An 18,755-nucleotide genomic window follows, 5' to 3' on the forward strand; every position below is an offset into this window, starting at 1 on the left:
AATGAGGAAGGTAGAGGCAGTAGTGAAGGCTGTCGGTCCTGCTCAGCGGACACTGTCAGCCAGAGAAAGTTTCCAAGGCTCCAGGATAAGTGCCACTAAGATGTTTAAGATGTGTGAGGCTGTTAGAAGGAAGTAGACATTTCTATGTATTTTTATTTACTTTATCTTGGAAAAGTCATGATAAAAGGAAAGGAAAGGTAAAGTTGTGTGCACTATGAGGCCTTCATTGCTGTGCTCACCTCTGTGAAGGGATGCTGGGGGCTGGGCAGGTCTGTGGAGGACCGCCTTTGCATTTCGCTTTGCACTTTTCCATATGGTTTGAATGTTCTAATCGTACGCATACATTACTTCAATTGACTTTTTAAAAAAGTCAAGTGGGGTTATTTGGGGACAAGATTATGGCTCATTTTTGCTTTTCTTCTTTGTACTTCTACTACCTTCTCTACGAAGCATAAACTAATACATTTCATATTTTTTAAATAAAACAAAACAAAGGCGTGAGATTAGATGAGCTCTGTGCTCTGCCACTCAAATCAGGACTATGTGATTTCTAAATCCACCCTCGGGAACTCACCTCCAGTCTTGCTTCCACTCCCTGCACCCTCTAAAACAGGCCATCGTCTTCCCACACCCATCATCAGTTCCCACGATGGCGCCACCTTCTCCCACTCACCCACAGTGAAACAGGTGGAGCTCACTCCCACCAGGGCACCTTGCCCCCCTTCCCTGGTGCCCGCCTCTGCCCAGTGAGTCATGAAGCCCCATCACTCCAGAACCCAGTCCACACAGGGCTAGAGCAGTAGCCACTGAATTTATTTCTGCGTCCCATCAAATTAATTTTCTAAAGTCATATTCTCATTGGGTCATTTTCTAGATCAACATGTTCAGTGGCAAACCATTTCCCAAGAAAATGAAGGCCAAACTTAAAATGCAACTGAAAATTTCAACATGGCTTCCTACCTATGAAGGATTTCCCCACCTCTCTTGTCTCTCAGGCAAGCTGGGTAACCCCATTTTCCCACACCCCTTACTGGTCCCACCTTGCAATATCATCTTTCTTTGCTCTCAGTATTCTCTTAGACAGAGAAGTGGTTCTCACTGTTTAGAGTACCTCAGCCCTTGGGTATGCTCAAAAATCATAAACCCTGTGATGGACCATTATTTTATTCTATGGGTTTCCTAGCCTCTGAAGCCCTTTCCTGTGTTTAGAATCCCCAGCCCCCACCATGGAGTCTCGGTAGAAAGCAGAAGCTACAGAAGCTGCGAATGCCAGATATGCACTTTTCATTTGCCTTTGCTGCTATGGCACAGACAGAGGACCTAAATGCAACATGTCTCCACAGTTGCTGTAGACTAGGACTAGAATCCAGAGATAACACAGCGCATCTTCTCTCCAGCAGCAGGGGCAGTAGGGCTAGTGGCACACCTGGGGCCTGCTGGCAGCAGCATCAGCGTCTTGGGACAGTCCCAGAAAGCTCTCGCCAGACCAGTTCCAGGATCTGCTCCTGGCAGGCCAGCCTGAATTTGGTTCTCTAGCCTTCCTGGCCATCTGAGCTATTCTACCTAAAGCAGCCACATTTGGATTCTGCCGCTTACAGCCATGGACCTGATGGGCCTTTCAACTCGGAAAAAATGCACAAACGCAAATGAGCTGCACACACCTTCAGGCAAGTTATAGACTGCAAAGCCCTCCCCACCCTCCTACCCTGCAACAGCAGGTCCACTGGCACTCCCAGAGCAAGTCAGAGATGGTTCCGACAGGAGAGGCCTCCCTCCCCTGGACTCCACTTGTGTCTCATTCAGCACTCACCTCTACTCATCAACAGCTCCCCAATTTATCTGCTCCTCTTGGAACTTTCTGCAGTACCTCTGTTCAGCTTCTTAGCACCTCCCGTCTGATTTTTGCAACAGCCTCCCAGAGAGCTCCCCACCCCGGGACTTGTCCCTCCAAAGGATTCCTCAACCTGCCTCCAAGATGCAAAGTTAATCACATGACTCTTCAGATTAAGATCTTAGGGCTCCAAGTAGTTATCATCGTGAAATTCAGTCAACACCTCAGCAAGTGAGACCTTCCAGGACTGAGATTTGCTCTGTCTTCAGCCTCCGCCCCATGCTAGCGTCTTCCTCAATCTTCTCCACATCTGAGGAGGTGACGACGCACAGCTGCAGGCTGAGACCCCCAATTCCAGCCTCCAGGTTTTATGGGAAACTGCCCAATTTTCAAATACTGTCAACTACTTTAAAAAAACCCTTAAATATATGACAAATAAAACACATCTGCAGGCTGACTATGGCCCATGAATATCTAGTTTATGACCTCTATCTGCTGTTTGCATCATATTTGTGATATGTTTTCTTTAAATGTGAATGGCTCTCCTTTGATGGGTAGCTACTCAAGTAATCATTTCTTCAATGAAGGAATGAACAAAGAGACAGTGTGCAGAGGGCAGGAGGAGGCGAAGCAAGGAGAAGAGAGATGTGGAAACTGTGGTGAGTGAATCCTGAGAGGTCAAACTGCGCTCCTTTCTGCCCTGGGCAGGTTCCCAGGGGTCAGCGACACCAGGCCAGGGGCACCGGTCCAGGCTGCAGGAGAGCAGGACCCTGAGGGGACTCTGGGGCAGAGACAGAGGGCTGAGCTTACTAGCTCAAGGAGCCAACCTAGTAAAAATCACATAAGATTCCCATTTTGTAAGCATTTGAAATATTTTTCAGTAATATAAAGAGAGGACAGAGTTGTGTCAGTAAACCTTTAACTGCAATTTCCCACATCAGGAGAGTAAGCTCGCGCTTCAAGGGCTGGAAATAGAAAGCACATTGCTCATTGCCAGTTTCTGTAGTTGCTTCCATATAGCATTACAAAACAACACCAAAGAAGGCTGGAGGACTGGCCACTGGCAGGGAGAGAATTTCAGACTTACATTTTTGTTTTCAAGAAGAATAAAAAGCCCATAAACATTTAAACTTTGATTCCAGTCAGCTTCAAAATTCAAACTTAAAACTAAAAATCTGACCCATTGACTTCCCCACTATTATTGTTGCTGGTAATCCTGAAGTACAGAGAAAGAGAAAATGAAATGAAATAAAATAATTTTCCAGACCACGGAAGAGAGTGTTCATCTGGGAGAAAGTGGCTGATTCACGGAGAGTCTGAGCTCAAGCTGGAAGCAAGGACACACCAGGAGTGCGATCAGCACCACCTGGGAGGAAGTCAGGCTAAACCAAGGAAAAAGTTCGTAAACGCAACGTGGGAATCTTCCATGACTCTAAAAGAGGAAGTACAGAATTGGCCCTAATCATCCTTGGGCCTCAGAAACAACTGTTCTGCCCCTCTGCTGAGAATGGTCCTCTCCCATGGTTCACCTGATGGCTTCTTGTCAGGGTCTCCCACAAGGTGACAGCTCCAAGGGAGGTCTCTCCTGACCACCAAGCTCCCTGACACCCTCTATCACTTGATCCTGTTTTATTTTCCTCATCATATTTATCCGCACCTAAAGTTATTTATTTGCTTACTTTTTTTACTGACCTTGCAGCAAGGGCTGTGTCTGCCTGGTTCCCTGCTGTGTCCCGAAAGCCTGCGGTGGAGTCCGCATGTGAAGAGAGAAGCACTGACAACCGGTGATGAAATGGCACAAACCACAAGCCAGATGACCTCTGGCACTCTGCTGGGCACAGAGATTCTGGTTCTCTGGTAAAAGAGCGACTGGCGATAGATAATGAAGGTAGACTCCTACAGAAATACTTTGAGATCTAATGCTAAATACTCTCCATGACTGATGGCTCATCTTGATCAACAGCCTTCATGCCCACAGTATACTAACACTCGTCATACAGAAATGCATACAATGAAATGCTCGGCCACAAAAAAGGACTTAAGCACAAAAGGCAGGAAATATTTTGAGTTTATTTTTTAAACATTTCTCTTAGTACTTCAGGATGCCACGGAATCTAAGTAAGAACACCCCCCAAATAGATGTAAGAGAGAAAATTCCCGATCAAGCAGCAGTACAAGGTGGTGACAGGGGTAGGGGATCTTGATTCTTCCTAGGTCAGAAAGGACTTTGTGGGTTTCAAAGCCAGGGGTGAGAGGGAGAACTTTGGTGGGTTCCCTGAAGGGTTAAATGTCACGGACTTTCTTAGTGCCATTTGGCTGTGGACTTAATCAGCTTGCATTTATAAAAGGATGAATCTGAGAATACTCTTGTATGCACTTACAACATTGCCTTAAGCATCTGTTCCTTCAATATGAAATAAAACTGTAATGTTGAGAGGAGCAAATGTTGAGGGGCTGGTGTAGAGGAGAGAAGACAGATCGCCAGCCCAGAGGCTTTGTCCATCAGCCCCACGACCGTGGCTGTACAGCTGTGCCACTCACAGAGTGCTCACCTCTTGCAGGGAGCTCCTCTGTAAGCTTCCTGGGACCCATCTGCAGAGTTTTCTTGGATCTAGCACAAGGATCCAGCTCAGTGCCTTGACAATAGCAGTTGTTCAATAACATAATTTGATAAATGGGAGAATGGACAAATGAATGAATTATGCAGGCACCCAAGTCAGGTGCTCCCATGTACGAACTGCAGCATCTAAAAGCACAAGGGTGTGTGACGGTCCAGCCCCTTACCACTAAAACAGTGCTTCTCAACCTGCCACGCCCTAGCCCATCTTTTGAGAATGATCCGGTTCCACGTCACACAGGCCTCAGGAGATTTTGAGTGGAGAACCCTAGGCCAGGGGTTCTCCATGGGGGACGATTTTGCCCTGCAGGGGACACCTGGCAATGCCCGGAGACATATTTGGTTGTCACAGTGGGGGGAGGTGCTACTGGCAGCTAGTGGGTGGAGGCCTGGGATATTGCTAAACCGCCTACAATGTAAGGACAGTCCCACAACAAAGAATGACCTAGCCCCAAATGTTGAGAGAGCAGAGGTTGAGGAACCCTGGCCTATGCCGAGGAGGGCATATTCCCCTTGCTCTCTTCCCTATCCTCCTTTCTCAACTATACTCCCTTATCTTCCTATGGAGAAAAGAGCCATCCTAAAACAGCATCAGCCATCTCCACGGCAGAGGTCATCACTGTAACCATTGATGGGACAGATCCAAGAATACGAAAGCAGCGCACATCTGCATTTCCCAGTTTGAAAAAATATCTTCTAATAAATTCTCATCTGCTTCTCCCAAGAACCTGGGTAGTGACTGGGGGAGCTATCATTATACTTATTTTAGAGTGAGTCAGGAGACTAGATAACCTAACCACTGTCCCCACGATCGAGGGAGATAAAGAAACTGAGGCTCAGACACACTAGGTGATTGTTCAAGATCACACCCATGAAGCGGCAGAGTGCTAGAGACACCCCACATCAGGCTTTCTGAAGACTCTGCCCCTCTTTCTTTCACAACTGTGGGCGTCCCATGGTAAAGTGACGCACTAACTGAAGTGTTTGCCTCCCATCGCCACGAGCAAGTTTCCCATGAAATGCTGGGACAGCATCCATATCCACCAGGCAGGATGCTTTTGGATAACATGCATGGCAGCGAGGAAGAGGCCTCCAGGCTGGGCAGCTGGCTGCTGGATGAACTGAACCAACCCTGGCAGTCAGTGGGGGACGATGTCAGAGCCAGAGGGTCCTCACATCCTGCCCTAGGATAGCAATACTGCAGGTCACTTTTAGGTTGTAAGTTCAGCTTGATTAAGATAAAAATATGCACGTGGAAAAGCATTTAGGGCTGATTTCTCTGTCCTAATGCTTGGCTAGAGAGGCTAGATTTTTGTTTTTATTGAGGCACTGTAGGCCTTAAGACTTACAAGCTGGCAATGAGGAGTTTTCTTTATAGTTCCTCCCCACAAAGATCTAGGAGTTCAGACCCTTAAGAGAACTTTGAGTTAACCAGGAGTTTTCAAAGGCTCCACATAAACACGACATTTGCATGCAACAGCTTGTTGAGTCTAACCCTAATCCTACAGAGACATTTACCAGCAGCGAGGCCCTGTGTCGTGGCTAAGAGGCAGACCACCTGGCAGGGAGTCCAGGCCCAGGCCTCACCAGCTGGGTGCTCGGGGCAGGTCTCACCTCTGTGCACCTCCTCTGTAAGCCAGGGATGCAAAGAGCAGTAGTGACTTCACAACCACAGGGCTGCGGGGAGGGTTGGAGGAGTTGCTCTAGTGTAAAGGCTCAGGGCAGGCCCTGGCACACCATAAGCTCAGGCATGATTGTAACTTTGGCCCGCTCAGAGGGTCTACTTGGGAACTGCACAAAACAGTGAAAAGATGGTTTTAGTTGCCTGCCTTTCCCTCCTCTTTTTTATCAATGTCAAACATGAAGGAAGAAAGAAGGTGTTTTTTCCTATTTTGCAATTAATTTGAAACTCTGGGGAGCTTTTTCAGGTTACTTTCCAGCATCTTTAGAATTCACTTGGGATGAACCAGCATCCCAGCTCAAAGGAAAGACTTCTACCATCCGGTTTGTTCCAAGCCCAGTTCCGCCACTCCCTAGCATCGGGCCTTAGTCATGCTACGTAACGTCTCTGAGAGTCCATCTCCCAACCTGCACAAAGAGGGTGAGAGACTGTCCTCCTGGGGCGACAGTGAGGCCTCGATTTCATAAACTGCAGGCACATGATATGCAGCTCAAAAAATAACAGACCACAACTGCTGTGTCTTTTCTCTATCTCCTCATCATCTTCCACAGGCCAGAATACAGAAGCCTCCTTCTCTCACATTCTCTGTGTAACACACCGTCCACACTGAGAGGGGCAGGATGCTGTGCCACCCAGGAGACTGGGACAGACCGATGAGAAGGTCCTCCATGAGGATGTGAAATAGAAATGAAAACCGCCACATTCAAAGCAGTCAGAGTGGAATCTGCACTGTTTAGTTCGTAAGTTTTCTTTTGCTAAGGAAAGAAATCTTGTCCCAGTAACCTCAGGGCACACACTGCAAAACATGTTTTTAGTTCCAAAGGCACTGTACATTTTTATCTATAAGTGTTCTTAGAAAAGCATTTTATGGATAGTACCTTATAATAATTCCACTGACTGTGCAAATCAACCATTCTTTTTTTTTTTTTTTTTTTTTTTACAGATGGGGAAAATATGAAGCCTAATTCGAAGTCACACAGTAATATATGTACGAATTCTAGTTAAGCCTTTTAATTTCCGGCCTCAAGCAATCTACTTTGCCACTAACTAACCTTTTAACTTTGAGTAATTCCTTGTGAGCTCAGGTTCAGCATCTTTACCCCAGTGGGAGAGTGCGCCTGGAATGGACTGCCTCTTCTAGGTCGCGCTCACACCTGCTCTCTGCTCTCCCGCCACTGCCCATCTTCTCCTCCACTTCTCCCTGGCTTGTGTTTGCTCTCTCTCTCTCACACCCACAACCAGCGTTGTGCAACACAGCAGCCATTAGCCAGGGTGGCTACTGAGTACTTAAAATCCCAAACAAGCTGTGATTTAAGCAGAAAATATACAGCAGACTTTGAAGATTTCATACAAAAAAAAATGTAAACCATTCTATAAATAATTTTATACATTGGTTACATGTTGAAATGACAATATTCTGAATATATTTCAGTTAAATAAAATAGTTAAAATTAATTTCACCTGTTTCTTTTTACTGTTTTAATGTGGCTACTAGAAAGTTTTAAATTACATATTTGGCTCACATTCTACTTCTATTGGGCAGTTGCTGGTCTATACTGAACGTCAGGTGAAGGACCTCTGTGCCACTTCCCACCCCCTCTCCTCCCAGCTCCTCAGCTAGCCCAGCACCTGGCTAACAGCAAGCGCACAGTACACAGCGTTGAATCAATGATGTCTCTACATCTGTCTGTACACATTTCTCCACCTCTACACTGGAAACAGTGGCTCTATTTACAATACAAGATGGTCATGGTGACAACATCATCAAGAAATGTTTTACTTTCTTTGAAAGGTAAAAATCATGACATGAATATGACTGCTTTTGTTGAAAAGCCTGAAATTAATTTTGAACCCTTAGGCAATCATTTGTATTCCTAAATATGTAATTAGAATTATAATATAAAAATACCACAAATTAAATGCTGAAAGAGGTAAAGAGTGAACAACTCAAGTGGGAAAACTGTAGAAAGAACCAAAGGCCAGCTGAGGTGGCAGAGCCCACAAACTCATGGACGCACCATTACCGGGTTCTGTTCTCATGTAAAAAGCAGAAGGCTCATGGTGCTGATGGATACCAGCGCTGATGGGGATGTGATCAAGGATTTATCGGAGAGAGACAGAGTCTATTTCCAAACCCGATCACTGCCCACTCCCCCACCCCCGCCCCTCCAAAAAATCCCACACACAACGAATACAATTCTGGTTACCAGAAAACCTCAGATATGCAGGCCCCAAACACGCAATGGTTCCTTCAGAAACTGGGTCTCGAGGAGCCAATAAACATGGTGTGGGCAGGTGACAAGAGTTCAGCACACAGTACACAGCGTGCCCTACCACACTTGCCCTTCCCCGCCTGGCTCCTAACCTCCCTACCCCACTTCTAACACTCCAGCTGAAAGAACCAAACCACTGCCGACCCCACCGGCGAGAAAAACCAAAAGGAAAGCCAGCCACACTGCCACATCCACCAAATACGAAAGCTGAATGGATGTGGGCTGCAGGTGAGTGGAACACATGGAAGGAGAGAAACAGAAGACCAGGAACTAACCCCGGATCCAGGACCCCTTCGAAGCCCTGGGAAGAGGGAAGGACCTGAGGGACTTCTAAAAGTTTTATAAGTCTTTCCTTTAAACCAGCAGTACCAGATCACAAAATCCTTAACCTTGCGGTTGATAAGAACACACCTGACACAACTCTCACTTGCAAGAGCTGGGATCTGGAACCTTCCATTGACAGAAAGACACAGACTATCCCACAGTCTAGGAAGCGGGCTCTGGGAAACTGGGGAGCAGTGGGTGGGGGCCAGAACAGAGACAAAGAGAAGAGAGCAAGGCGGATTTTCGAGAAGGCACGATCAGCACAAGCAGCCAGTCAGCAGGTTGCCCTTCTTGGAGAAGCCACATAACCCAGGATAACTCAGCTCTGACTCTATTCCCCCCCTCCCTCCAGGTATTTAAAAACCCCTCAGGACTCAGGCCTCTACAAGCTTTTCTGTCCACAAGAAAAACTTATCTGTGCACACAAATAAAAATCTGGGGAGAAAGAGGAAATTACTGAATAGAAGACACTTATCTACTGCAGTTTACTAATGATGTGGGTGGTGATGTTTCAAGAGCCAAGTTTGGGAGGGGAGGGGAGGGGAGAAAAAGAGGAAACCACAATCCCCTGAGCTCAGCTGAGTTCTAGGCAGAGCAAGTGTCAACGCTTTTAAAGGGCACGGCTTGTTCTCAGCCGCAGGACGCAGGGCTGGCTTGGGGACTGCTCACCCGGAAGCCGGCAGGGGACCTGGGGGGGAGCACCTCAAAAACACAGCCGTGACGGTCAGGCCTGACACGCCGCCCCCCTCCCGCTCCCCTCCCCACCACGGGAAAGCGCACCACGTTCGAGTGGCGGAGCAAGGGTACCCCGGTGACAGGTGGGGGAGCGAGGACGGGCTTTCCTGCCCAGCAAACCCCAGCCAGAGGGAAGGCTGCAAAGTGGAAACAAAGAGAGCGCAAAGGAAAGACGACACGTTACCTTGTTCATCCCATTCCCCATGGCGGCTGACCGCGAACTCTAGCACCCTGGGCAGGGAGGGCGCGGGCTCACTAAGGCATGTTACAGCAGGAGGAGGGAGGGGCGGGCGGGGAGGAATTTCCTGCTCGCGGAATAAACAACAGGGACCAGGGACGCCCAGGCCACTCGGTTTGCTCCAGGGATCCGGCATGGACGGCAGGCCTTTCTGCTCGTTCGGCCAGAGCAGGGCAGGGGCACCGGCGCCCCGGCCAGGAAACGGTCTCGCCTTGCCCGCTCGCGTCCCTCCCCGGCCGGCTCCCTGGGACTTGTAGTCGGGCTCCCGGCGCCGCGCCGGCCCCGCCCCGAGCGGACTCGGCTCCCGGTGGCCGGGCACGGGGGCGCGCGGACTCGGCTCGGGTGCCCCACGAGCTCAGGGCCGAGAGCCGAGAGCGCACGCGCCGCCCGCGCCGGTTCCGCGCGCGTTCCCGCGGGCAGGGTGGGGGTCGTGCAGGCACCGCTAGCACCGGGCGGCGGCGCGTCACCGGGCAGGTCCCCCGGGATCGGGGTCACCGAAACTCCCGCAAGCCTTTCCCCTTGGGGCGACTCAAGGGGGCCTGTTCCCAGCAGTCGCCGCCCTGCCCTGACTGCGCGGTGAATCAGGTGCTAATCAGAGCCTCGGTCTTCGCGGCCCCCCTGCCTGGGGTTTCTGAGTGTGACAGATTTAGGCCGGGTGGGGGGATTCCTGTGGCCCTGCCCCACCCACGAAGACGAGAAGGCTCACCCGGTGGGGAAAGGTGGGCTAGGTGACTCATCTCTGGGATGCCCTAAGCTCCCTGCCCTGGGGAGCAGATGGCCGGACCTCAGACCTCGTGCTGTCTTTTGGACGTCCAGTGTGCCCCTTTCTTCAGATTGTAAACTGACTGTAGTTGGTGCATGGCTGTGTTCATACAGTTGCTTCTGGAAAGCCCCTAGCCTTGCTCAGCAACATGGTGGTGTCTGCGTTGAGTCTCTTTGGAGTGGAACACCTTCTAACCTGTAGCAGAATTGTTTTGAGGATTCTGTCGTCCTTACTCGACTCTTAACTTCTTCCCTGGGGACAGAATCTTTGAGCTAGGAGTCTCTCAGTTTCATGTTTATATCCTTAGCGATGTCCGGCACACAGCAGGTGCTTAATAAATATTTGTTAAATGAGCACATGCATCAATCTGAGATGGCCGGGCTCACCCCTGATGAGCTCATTTCATATGCTCCTTCTTGCTCACCAAGTTAACAGCCACACTGCCTTTCTGTGTGTCCCTTGAACTTGCCACACTTGATTGCTTGATCATGCACTGGGACCTTTGTGTGGGCTGTGCTCTCAATCCCTAGCTCTTTGCAAAGCTGGCTCTTGCCTGTTGGGTCTCAGCCCAAATGTCACCTCCTCAAAGAGACATTTCCTGACCACCCAATCTACAGTGGACCCTCTGGTCACTATCGTGTTACCCTGCATTATTTTCTTCATAGCGCTTAACATGACCAGACATTATCATATTGATTTGCTTGCTTTTTATCTGTCTCTCTAGAAAGCAGCCTCCAGAGGAAAAGGCCTTTGTCCTCTTTACGGCCCTAGCCATGTGGCCTGGGACAGGATCTGGTGCAAATGGGGTCCAGTAAGCATTTGTTAAATAAATTAATGAATTCCAGGGGGGCCGAGAAAATAGCCATGAGGTTCTGAAGATTGCTGACATTTTGAAAAGAAGTTGGAGACTCCATCTTAGTCATTTCTCTCCTTGTATTCCACATCTTCTGGGCAGCGACAGGGACCAGAACCCCCATGTAGGAAGCCCCCACTCAATGTGCACTCAAATTGTCTCCCATAGGGGAATGGGACCCAGACCAGGCAGCACCCTTCCTGCTCATTGCTTCTGGAGTGTTCCTTCCCTACCATCTTCACTTTTTCTTCTCCCTTCCGCCTCCCAGTCACCTGGACAGCCCACCTCCTACCTTTCTGCTCCTCATCATCATTGTTTTTATTGCCTTCCTGCTTATAGAGAACACAGCATGGTTAGTAGACCGCCTGGGGAATCCCAAGACCAACCTCTGTTCCTAAATCTGAGAGTGTCTTGGGTGCCATGATCAAGTTTTCTGAAATAAGTTTTTCCTCCTTAAAATGAGAGCATTGGATTGTGAATTTTTATAGGTCGTGTCCAGCAATCAATAAACTACTTCTGTTTCCCTCCACTCCACTTGTGCTGTTGTTGCTTCCAGTAGTCAGATGAACTTTCCAGAACACAATCACTTCATAAGTTGGCACTTGCCCATAATGAGAGATCCATACCCAGTTTTTCTTCTGTTGTCCATTTGCTACATTTCCTTTCTCTTATTCGTTTCTTATAAACTTATTTCTCTAGCTCAGATCATCTGCTTGACAGTCTCTCCCAGGCTCAGAGCCTCCATGGCTGTCTCCTAGCCACCAACACGCGCCCTCTGGCCGGCACTCACTGTAGCCCTGCAACACCCCCACATCCAGAGCGCACTTCAAATTCTCGGAGTTTTCTTTTGGGTTAAATGAGAAATGAGGAGACCCTTAACACTAGAAGTCAGAAGAGTCAGATGTTTAAAATTTATTCTTTTGTGTGTGGGGGGCTTCTCCATAAGAACCTATCTCCCGTACCGCCTCCCCACTGTATCCTAGAACACAACCCCCGCATCATAACACAATCGTTATCAGTTTGTCATGTCTTGCAGTTCTGTAACTAAAGAAAAGGGGAAAGTCTGATCCAATTTGGCAGCACGTCCTGATCTCAGAGATTTTCAGGGTCGGCTCTCATGGCAAACAGACGACCTGCCTGTTTCCGACCTCCTTCCTGTCTTCTTTCTTTTGTTCTCTACAGCTTCTGATAATGGAAAGAAGGGAAGGAAGGAGACTCCTAGACAAAGCTGACATGCTTCACATCTAAAGTAGAATCTTTGCTTGCGTTCTCTTTCACTCATAAAATGTTTAAGGCACCATAAGCGTAGTGGAATTTCACTCCATGTAAGATTTTTACTTCCACTTTGCTTCCTGCCATTTTTTCCGTCTCTCAGGACAGCCAACACCGCAAGTTTTGCAACAACTCCCAAAAAGTAAGGCCTTCATGTGTGCACAATGAGGGCTGGTCTACTGGTCATGTGGGCCGGCTGGGTCCATACACGTGGTTAAGGATAAGCAGTTCGCAGTGTTTAGTGAGCAATAACTTTGAACTTTAAGGTGGGAGTGTGTAAAAGCCCGCAGGCAGCAGCTCCAGCGTTAGGTTCAGCCAAATCACTAGGGTGTTACTGATGACTTCAGAGGATTGACATAAACCTCTGCCCAAGTGAGAAGCAGTTATGTAATCTTCCTTGGCCTTTGGAACATGCTTGTATCCAGGGTGTCTCAAGCTCAGCACTGCTGACATTTGGGGCTGGATAGTTTTCTCCTTGTGTGGCTGTCCTGTGCCTTGTAGGGTGTTTAACAGCATCCCTGGCCTCTACCCACTAGATGCCAGTAGCACCCTCTCAGTCACGACAATAGGAAATGTCTCCAGCCCTGGGACAGCAAAATGCATGTCCTGCCACCATCGTCTGTATGATGGGGCCACCTGGATGAGATCTTTTAGGGACGAAATCTCCCTTTCTCTCTGTCACTCTTTCCCTCTCTCTTTTTCTCGCTTAATAACCAGTTAAATATACACTAATGAGGTAGTGTTAGTCCTCTGCAGAATCATTAGGTCAAATAGGAACAAACTGAGAACAAGACGTTAAAATGAAGAGCTCATCGAGCCAAAGTACAATTGAAAGTCAAAGAAAGCCAGAACCTAATGAATTGTGGAAAGAAGGAAAAAGATGGAGTCTAGAGCTACTGAAACAAAAGCATAAAATATTTTCTCTCTTTCTCCAGAACTGTCCAGAAAGAGGGCACCCAGTTGACTGCTTGGAGCCATGCAGGGCAGCTTGACTATGAGGATGGCTCCTCAATGACCTTAACCTTTAAAACACCATCAATTTCCGGCCCTCCACGTGGTCTTCTGATTATGAACTTGGTTTCGCTATTCCACATAAGAAGTTTGGGGAGCTCAGAGCACAGGCATCTGGAGAGTGTGGGGTCAGGGCAGAACGAGGAATGGATATGCAGGTAGGTGAGCAGGGCAGAAAGATGGGGTTGGAGAATCTGGGAGGAGGTAAATGGAGGAATGCCAGCAAGCATGTAGTTGGGAGACAGGACAGTCTGTCAACATATAGAGTTCCTGGGAGAGTTAGCAGAGGCAAGCACAGTCTTGGAGGAATGGAGTTCTCAGGCTGATTACAGAGCAGAGTATTAGGCAAAGGAGGAAATAAGACAGAGCCCTAGCTCCTAAAGATTGGATGAAAGGTGACACTTTTGTCAGCCTACAGGTCATAACATGTCTGCCTGTGTATTGTCAGTACACCTAGTTTCTGAAATTGTAAGCTTCATGAGGGCAGGGACCAGTTGTCATCAACCTTAGTATCTAGCACGTAAAATAGTTCCTGGTACATGGGGAAACATTCAGATGTTTATTGATTAAGGAGAAAAAACCTAGCTGAGAGGTGCTTGCATTTGTCCAGATGTGAGGTTCACAATAATTCATCCTTTTAGATGCCAGATACTCTATCAATGCTGCATCTACCTTTTCTAGAGCAATGCAATTTCCATGTGGGATGGCTCTGTGATCTAGGAGTGACCAAAGTTCTATTGTCTTTTGTTTCTGACCCTGGTTCAGTGTACTGTGGTGTGTGTGTATGTGCAGGTGAGAGAGTCCTTGCACACAGTAGTTTCATGTGTCCTCTGCCCCCTGGTTTGCAGCCATAGCTATAGTTGGCAGAGTCCAGTACTTTCTATACCTCTGCCCTTGACATCATGTTGTTCTTTGAGCTTTGGTTAAGAGACCATTCCTGGTTTATGAACATCCATCTTGCAGGTTGACTATGGTTATTCTCCTTGTCTAGGATGGTTTGCCTTGACCTACGTACTTCCCTGTCTCTGCCAAGGAAGGTCTACCTGAGACAACAAACAGGTCCTTTAAAACTTTATATGGCTTAAAAAAAAAACCAAAAAACTTTTCAAGGTTGATGATGCCAGCCCCAAAGAGCTGCTAAAATCTGGACCACTAATATCTTTTTTTTTTTTTTTTTGAGGAAGATTAGCCCTGAGCTAACTTCTGCCACCAATCCTCCTCTTTCTGCTGAGGAAGACTGAGCCTGAGCTAACATCCATGCCCATCTTCCTCTACTTTATATGTAGGGCGCCTGCCACAGCATGGCTTGCCAAGCAATGCCATGTCTGCACCCAGGATCTGAACCGGCGAACCCCGGGCTGGTGAAGCGGAACGTGGGAACTTAACCGCTGCGCCACCAGGTCGGCCTCCACTAATATCTTTTTAGACTCAGTAGCATCATCATCTTTTTCATTTGTGTCTCATAGGACTGGTCTATGATACAACTTGGCCTTGTTTTCTTTCCCTCATTCACTTGGGCACGAAGAGACACAGGAGCCTTTGCCATTTGCCTTCTGTGTAGTCCTATGCTCCTGGTCTCCAAATCTTCATAGCTCTTATTCAAAGTGACCCCCGGCTTGCAGTCTAGTGGAGAGTGGGACAGTCCCTAAGTGTCCCTTGTCAGAAGATTCCGTCCGTCTGCATCTACCACACCTGCATGGCCAACTACCCTCTCAGAGACACACTTCTCCTTCTTCAAATGCCTGCAGGGACCAGGGGGCAGCCCAGGAGTGAAGACAAGGGGAAGATGGCAAGGGGAGCCCCAGCTCTGAGCAATGACCAGGGCAGGGCAGCTCTCCTCAGAGAACCTGACGCCCAGCTGCTCAATGTTGCTTTAGTCCTTCCTTCGGGAAGAGCTTTATGTACGTTAGTTTTGCTTGTTTGTTTGTTTCACCTTTTTATGTGAAACAGAAAGTGAACTAGATCTGAAGACATTAAAAAATGTCTGGGTAGGGGGCTGGAGGGAGAAGGGGGTTTCCTCAGAGAATGGAATGTCCCAAGAGAAATTTTACTTGTCGTGAGAGGGGAAGTCCATTTCATATGACATAATGGTGTCATTATTTAACACTTGGTTGGGTTTTACATTTGTTAATAGTTATCGTTATTTTGATTAGTCATTCATCATTAAAACCCTGTGAATTATGAGAAGACCATTGTATATAAAGTGCTACTCAGGCTGAGCAGCAAACCCAGACTGTTGTCTTCCTTGCCCACAGCAGGCGCTTGTATTTTCTCAGTGAACCCCACTTGGCCTGCAGGAGGCCACCTGCCCTGCTCAGACAAGGCCATCCCACCCAGCGCCCTTCGCAGTACTTGAAGACGGGTGCCCTTCAGGGGCTGGTTGACTTGTACTTTTTACGTCTCCGTCACACCTGTGTGCCCCTTCTGTGCAGGACTTCAGCTGCAGGTCTGCGCACACAGCGACTGACAGGCACAACCACAAAGAGGGTCAAGCAGACGCACATGAGGTCTAGGCCAGCTCATGAGGGGTTTGGGTATATTTCTCTTTCACCTCTCATAGCACCAGTAACCCCTGAAAAAGCACAACAAAGTCTGGGAAAAGCTCAGCCAGGCTCATCGATGCACAATCGCACGCTGCACAGACTAGAACGTGTCTCAACCTAAACACACTTCTGCAGGGCTGTGTAATGATGTCAGCTTCTCCCGCGTTCTGCCCCAAACTACCCAGCAGTGCTTAATGGCCTCTTGTAATTGGAGGCCGTGAGGGTACTTCCTGTGGGAGGCAGTGTGTCTGGAGGGTGATGTGAGATCTCTGTCTCTACAGACTGAGAATTTTGTGACTTTTAATGGTAGTTCCCCCACGTGCTTGTCAAGGCTTTGTAGGGCAGAACAACAGGTGGGCAAGTGCCCTGATGGATAGAAAGATAGTTAGATAACTGATATATAGGACAGCACGATATGTGAACATCTTTCCTCACTGCAGTGCTTTTCAAAATACGTACAATTTAAGATGAACTTTTGCTTTTAAAATCTCGCTATTTTTGTTGCAGTCATAAGAGTTAAGCAAATGGGTCAGGAAGCTGTCTGCATTGTGGCTATTATATTCAGGCCGTTGTACGATGCTTCGTTTTGGTGTAAAGGCATGAGTGTGGGGGCTGGCCCAGTGGTGTAGTGGTTTAAGTTCTCAGGCTCCGCTTTGGTGGCCGGAGGTTTGGATCCTGGGTATGGACCTGGCACCCCTCATCAGGCCATGCTGTGGTGGCATCCCACATAAAATAGAGGAAGGTTGCCACAGATGTTAGCGCAGCAGCAATCTTCCTCAAGCAAAAAGGGGAAGATTGGCAACAGATGTTAGCTCAGGGCCAATCTTCCTCACACACACACAAAAAGTATGTGTGTGGTTTTTTTTCCTGAGTAATAGCAACTTCAGAATTTTAGAGTCAGTGTTGATTCTGATGGTCAGAATTCCATATCTGACTGTCACAGAGGTAAAATGTCTCATCCAGTGGAATAGACGGTGCTCTCTTCTAGTCATTAAGTCTAACAGTTTCATAGAGTTAAGATAATCCTCCCTTAGCCTTCTTTACCCATTCCCTAAAGAAAGATACGGTTTTAGTCTGCAGCACCAATTTCTATTCTTTTTAATTTTGTAGAATTTCTTATTTCCAAGATGTTTAGTCATCACATAAAAAGAGGGAACAATTTGGTTCTTTGACTTGGTATAAAGAATCTATCATGTGGGTGACCAGCCTGTACCAATTTGCCCAGCATTTCCCTGGTTTTGAAAGTGAAAGTCCTTGGGGCCGGCCCAGTGGTGCTGTGGTTAAGTTCTCACTCTTCGCTTCGGAGGCCCGGAGTTCGCCGGTTTGGATCTCTGTGCCAACCTACACACCGCTCATCAAGCCATGCTGTGGTAGGCATCCCACATATAAAGTAGAGGAAGATGGGCATGGACGTTAGCTCAGGGCCAGTCTTCCTCAGCAAAAAGAGGAGGATTGGCAGAAGATGTTAGCTCAGGGCTATCTTCCTCCAAAAAAAAAAAGTAAAAGTGACAATTCTGTGTCCCAGGAAGCCCTTTAGTTCTGGGCAATCCAGGACAGCTGGTTACCCTACAGCTATGGTGTATTTTGGGGAAATATACACTAGTTTTAAATGAGAAAAAAGTAGTTATCATTTAAGCACCTTCCTCTTTATTATAAATCCTTCCTTGTGTGAAGCCTTGAAAAGGAGCAGCTGCCTCCTGTTGCTAGGCAGGGCCGCGCAGTTTTCAGCCGCCTGGTGCACGAGGCAGGGACTCTGTCCTTGAGGGCTGCAGTGGGCAATCAGTACTTTCCAGAAGGGAAATACTGGCTGAACAAGAATCAAGGTCACTATTTCTCCCTGGAGAAGCATACATTTTGATCTTTCCCAAACAAGTCGATAGTTGTGTTAAGTTCCACTTGAATATTTTCCCTAGAAACTATCTCGGAATAACCAAGAGAGCCTAATAGATTTTCCTAATAGTACTGAGTTGAAGAGATCACAGTGCTTGAAAGAGTGAGTGTTTATTTCAAACGAGACGCACAGTCTCCTAAAAGTGGTTACAGTTCCATAAACTAGAGGGTTGGATACATAAATACATTATTTAGTCATCTCCTTCCTCCTCTGAGATCCCCTCACTGCCCACTGTCCCTCCGCCCAGTCGCCACTCTCCAGGTAAAATGGTCATGGATGTCCTTGTGCACATTCTCCATCTCCAAGCATGGAGGTGGCCTTTTGATTCATTCAGCAAACATTTACTGAAAACCTACTGTGTTCTAGACATTGCACCAGAAGCTAAGGATACAGAAGTAAAACTGTCCCCACGCTTAACTCACATTTATCTGTCAGTCCATGGGAAAGAGAGGCTTATGTGGAAACAGCTTCCACGCGGTGTGGAGCACCTGAATTTGTAGCACTGGCTTTGGGAGCTTAGAGGAGGGCCCTGCTAGATCTGCCTCATCTGGCTCTTCTTTCCTGTAAAAAAAACCTGGCCACAGAGTTAGACGATTGGTAATGAGCAAAATCAGCAAGTCAAATTTGTTATATATTGAAAAAAATTGAATTACAATTCAATGGCACAAAGCAATGGCACAATGGCACAATTTAGTGGCACAAAGGCTGGCAGCAGAGGTATAT

The 18,755-nt window shown here is 47.7% G+C and overlaps 1 protein-coding gene across 13 annotated transcripts in view; it reads right to left on the reverse strand.

Moving 5' to 3' along the window:
- DUSP22 (dual specificity phosphatase 22) overlaps positions 1-10,266 on the reverse strand; it is a 60,565-nt gene extending 50,299 nt beyond the window's left edge. For 3 of the 13 annotated variants that reach the window (XM_014829873.3, XM_070515734.1, XM_044773381.2), the window contains exon 1: positions 9,646-10,266. In XM_014829873.3, coding sequence (XP_014685359.1) covers positions 9,646-9,666 — 21 coding nt within the window. In that variant the 5' untranslated portion in view covers positions 9,667-10,266. Of the gene's footprint in view, positions 1-3,523; positions 3,625-9,645 lie in introns of those variants that run through there. The other 10 variants (XM_070515737.1, XM_070515736.1, XM_070515726.1 and 7 more) reach the window with 9 other exon arrangements.
- Positions 10,267-18,755: the final 8,489 nt, after the last annotated feature.

Source organism: Equus asinus, chromosome 8, assembly GCF_041296235.1.
Source record: "Equus asinus isolate D_3611 breed Donkey chromosome 8, EquAss-T2T_v2, whole genome shotgun sequence".
Lineage (NCBI taxonomy): Eukaryota > Metazoa > Chordata > Mammalia > Perissodactyla > Equidae > Equus > Equus asinus.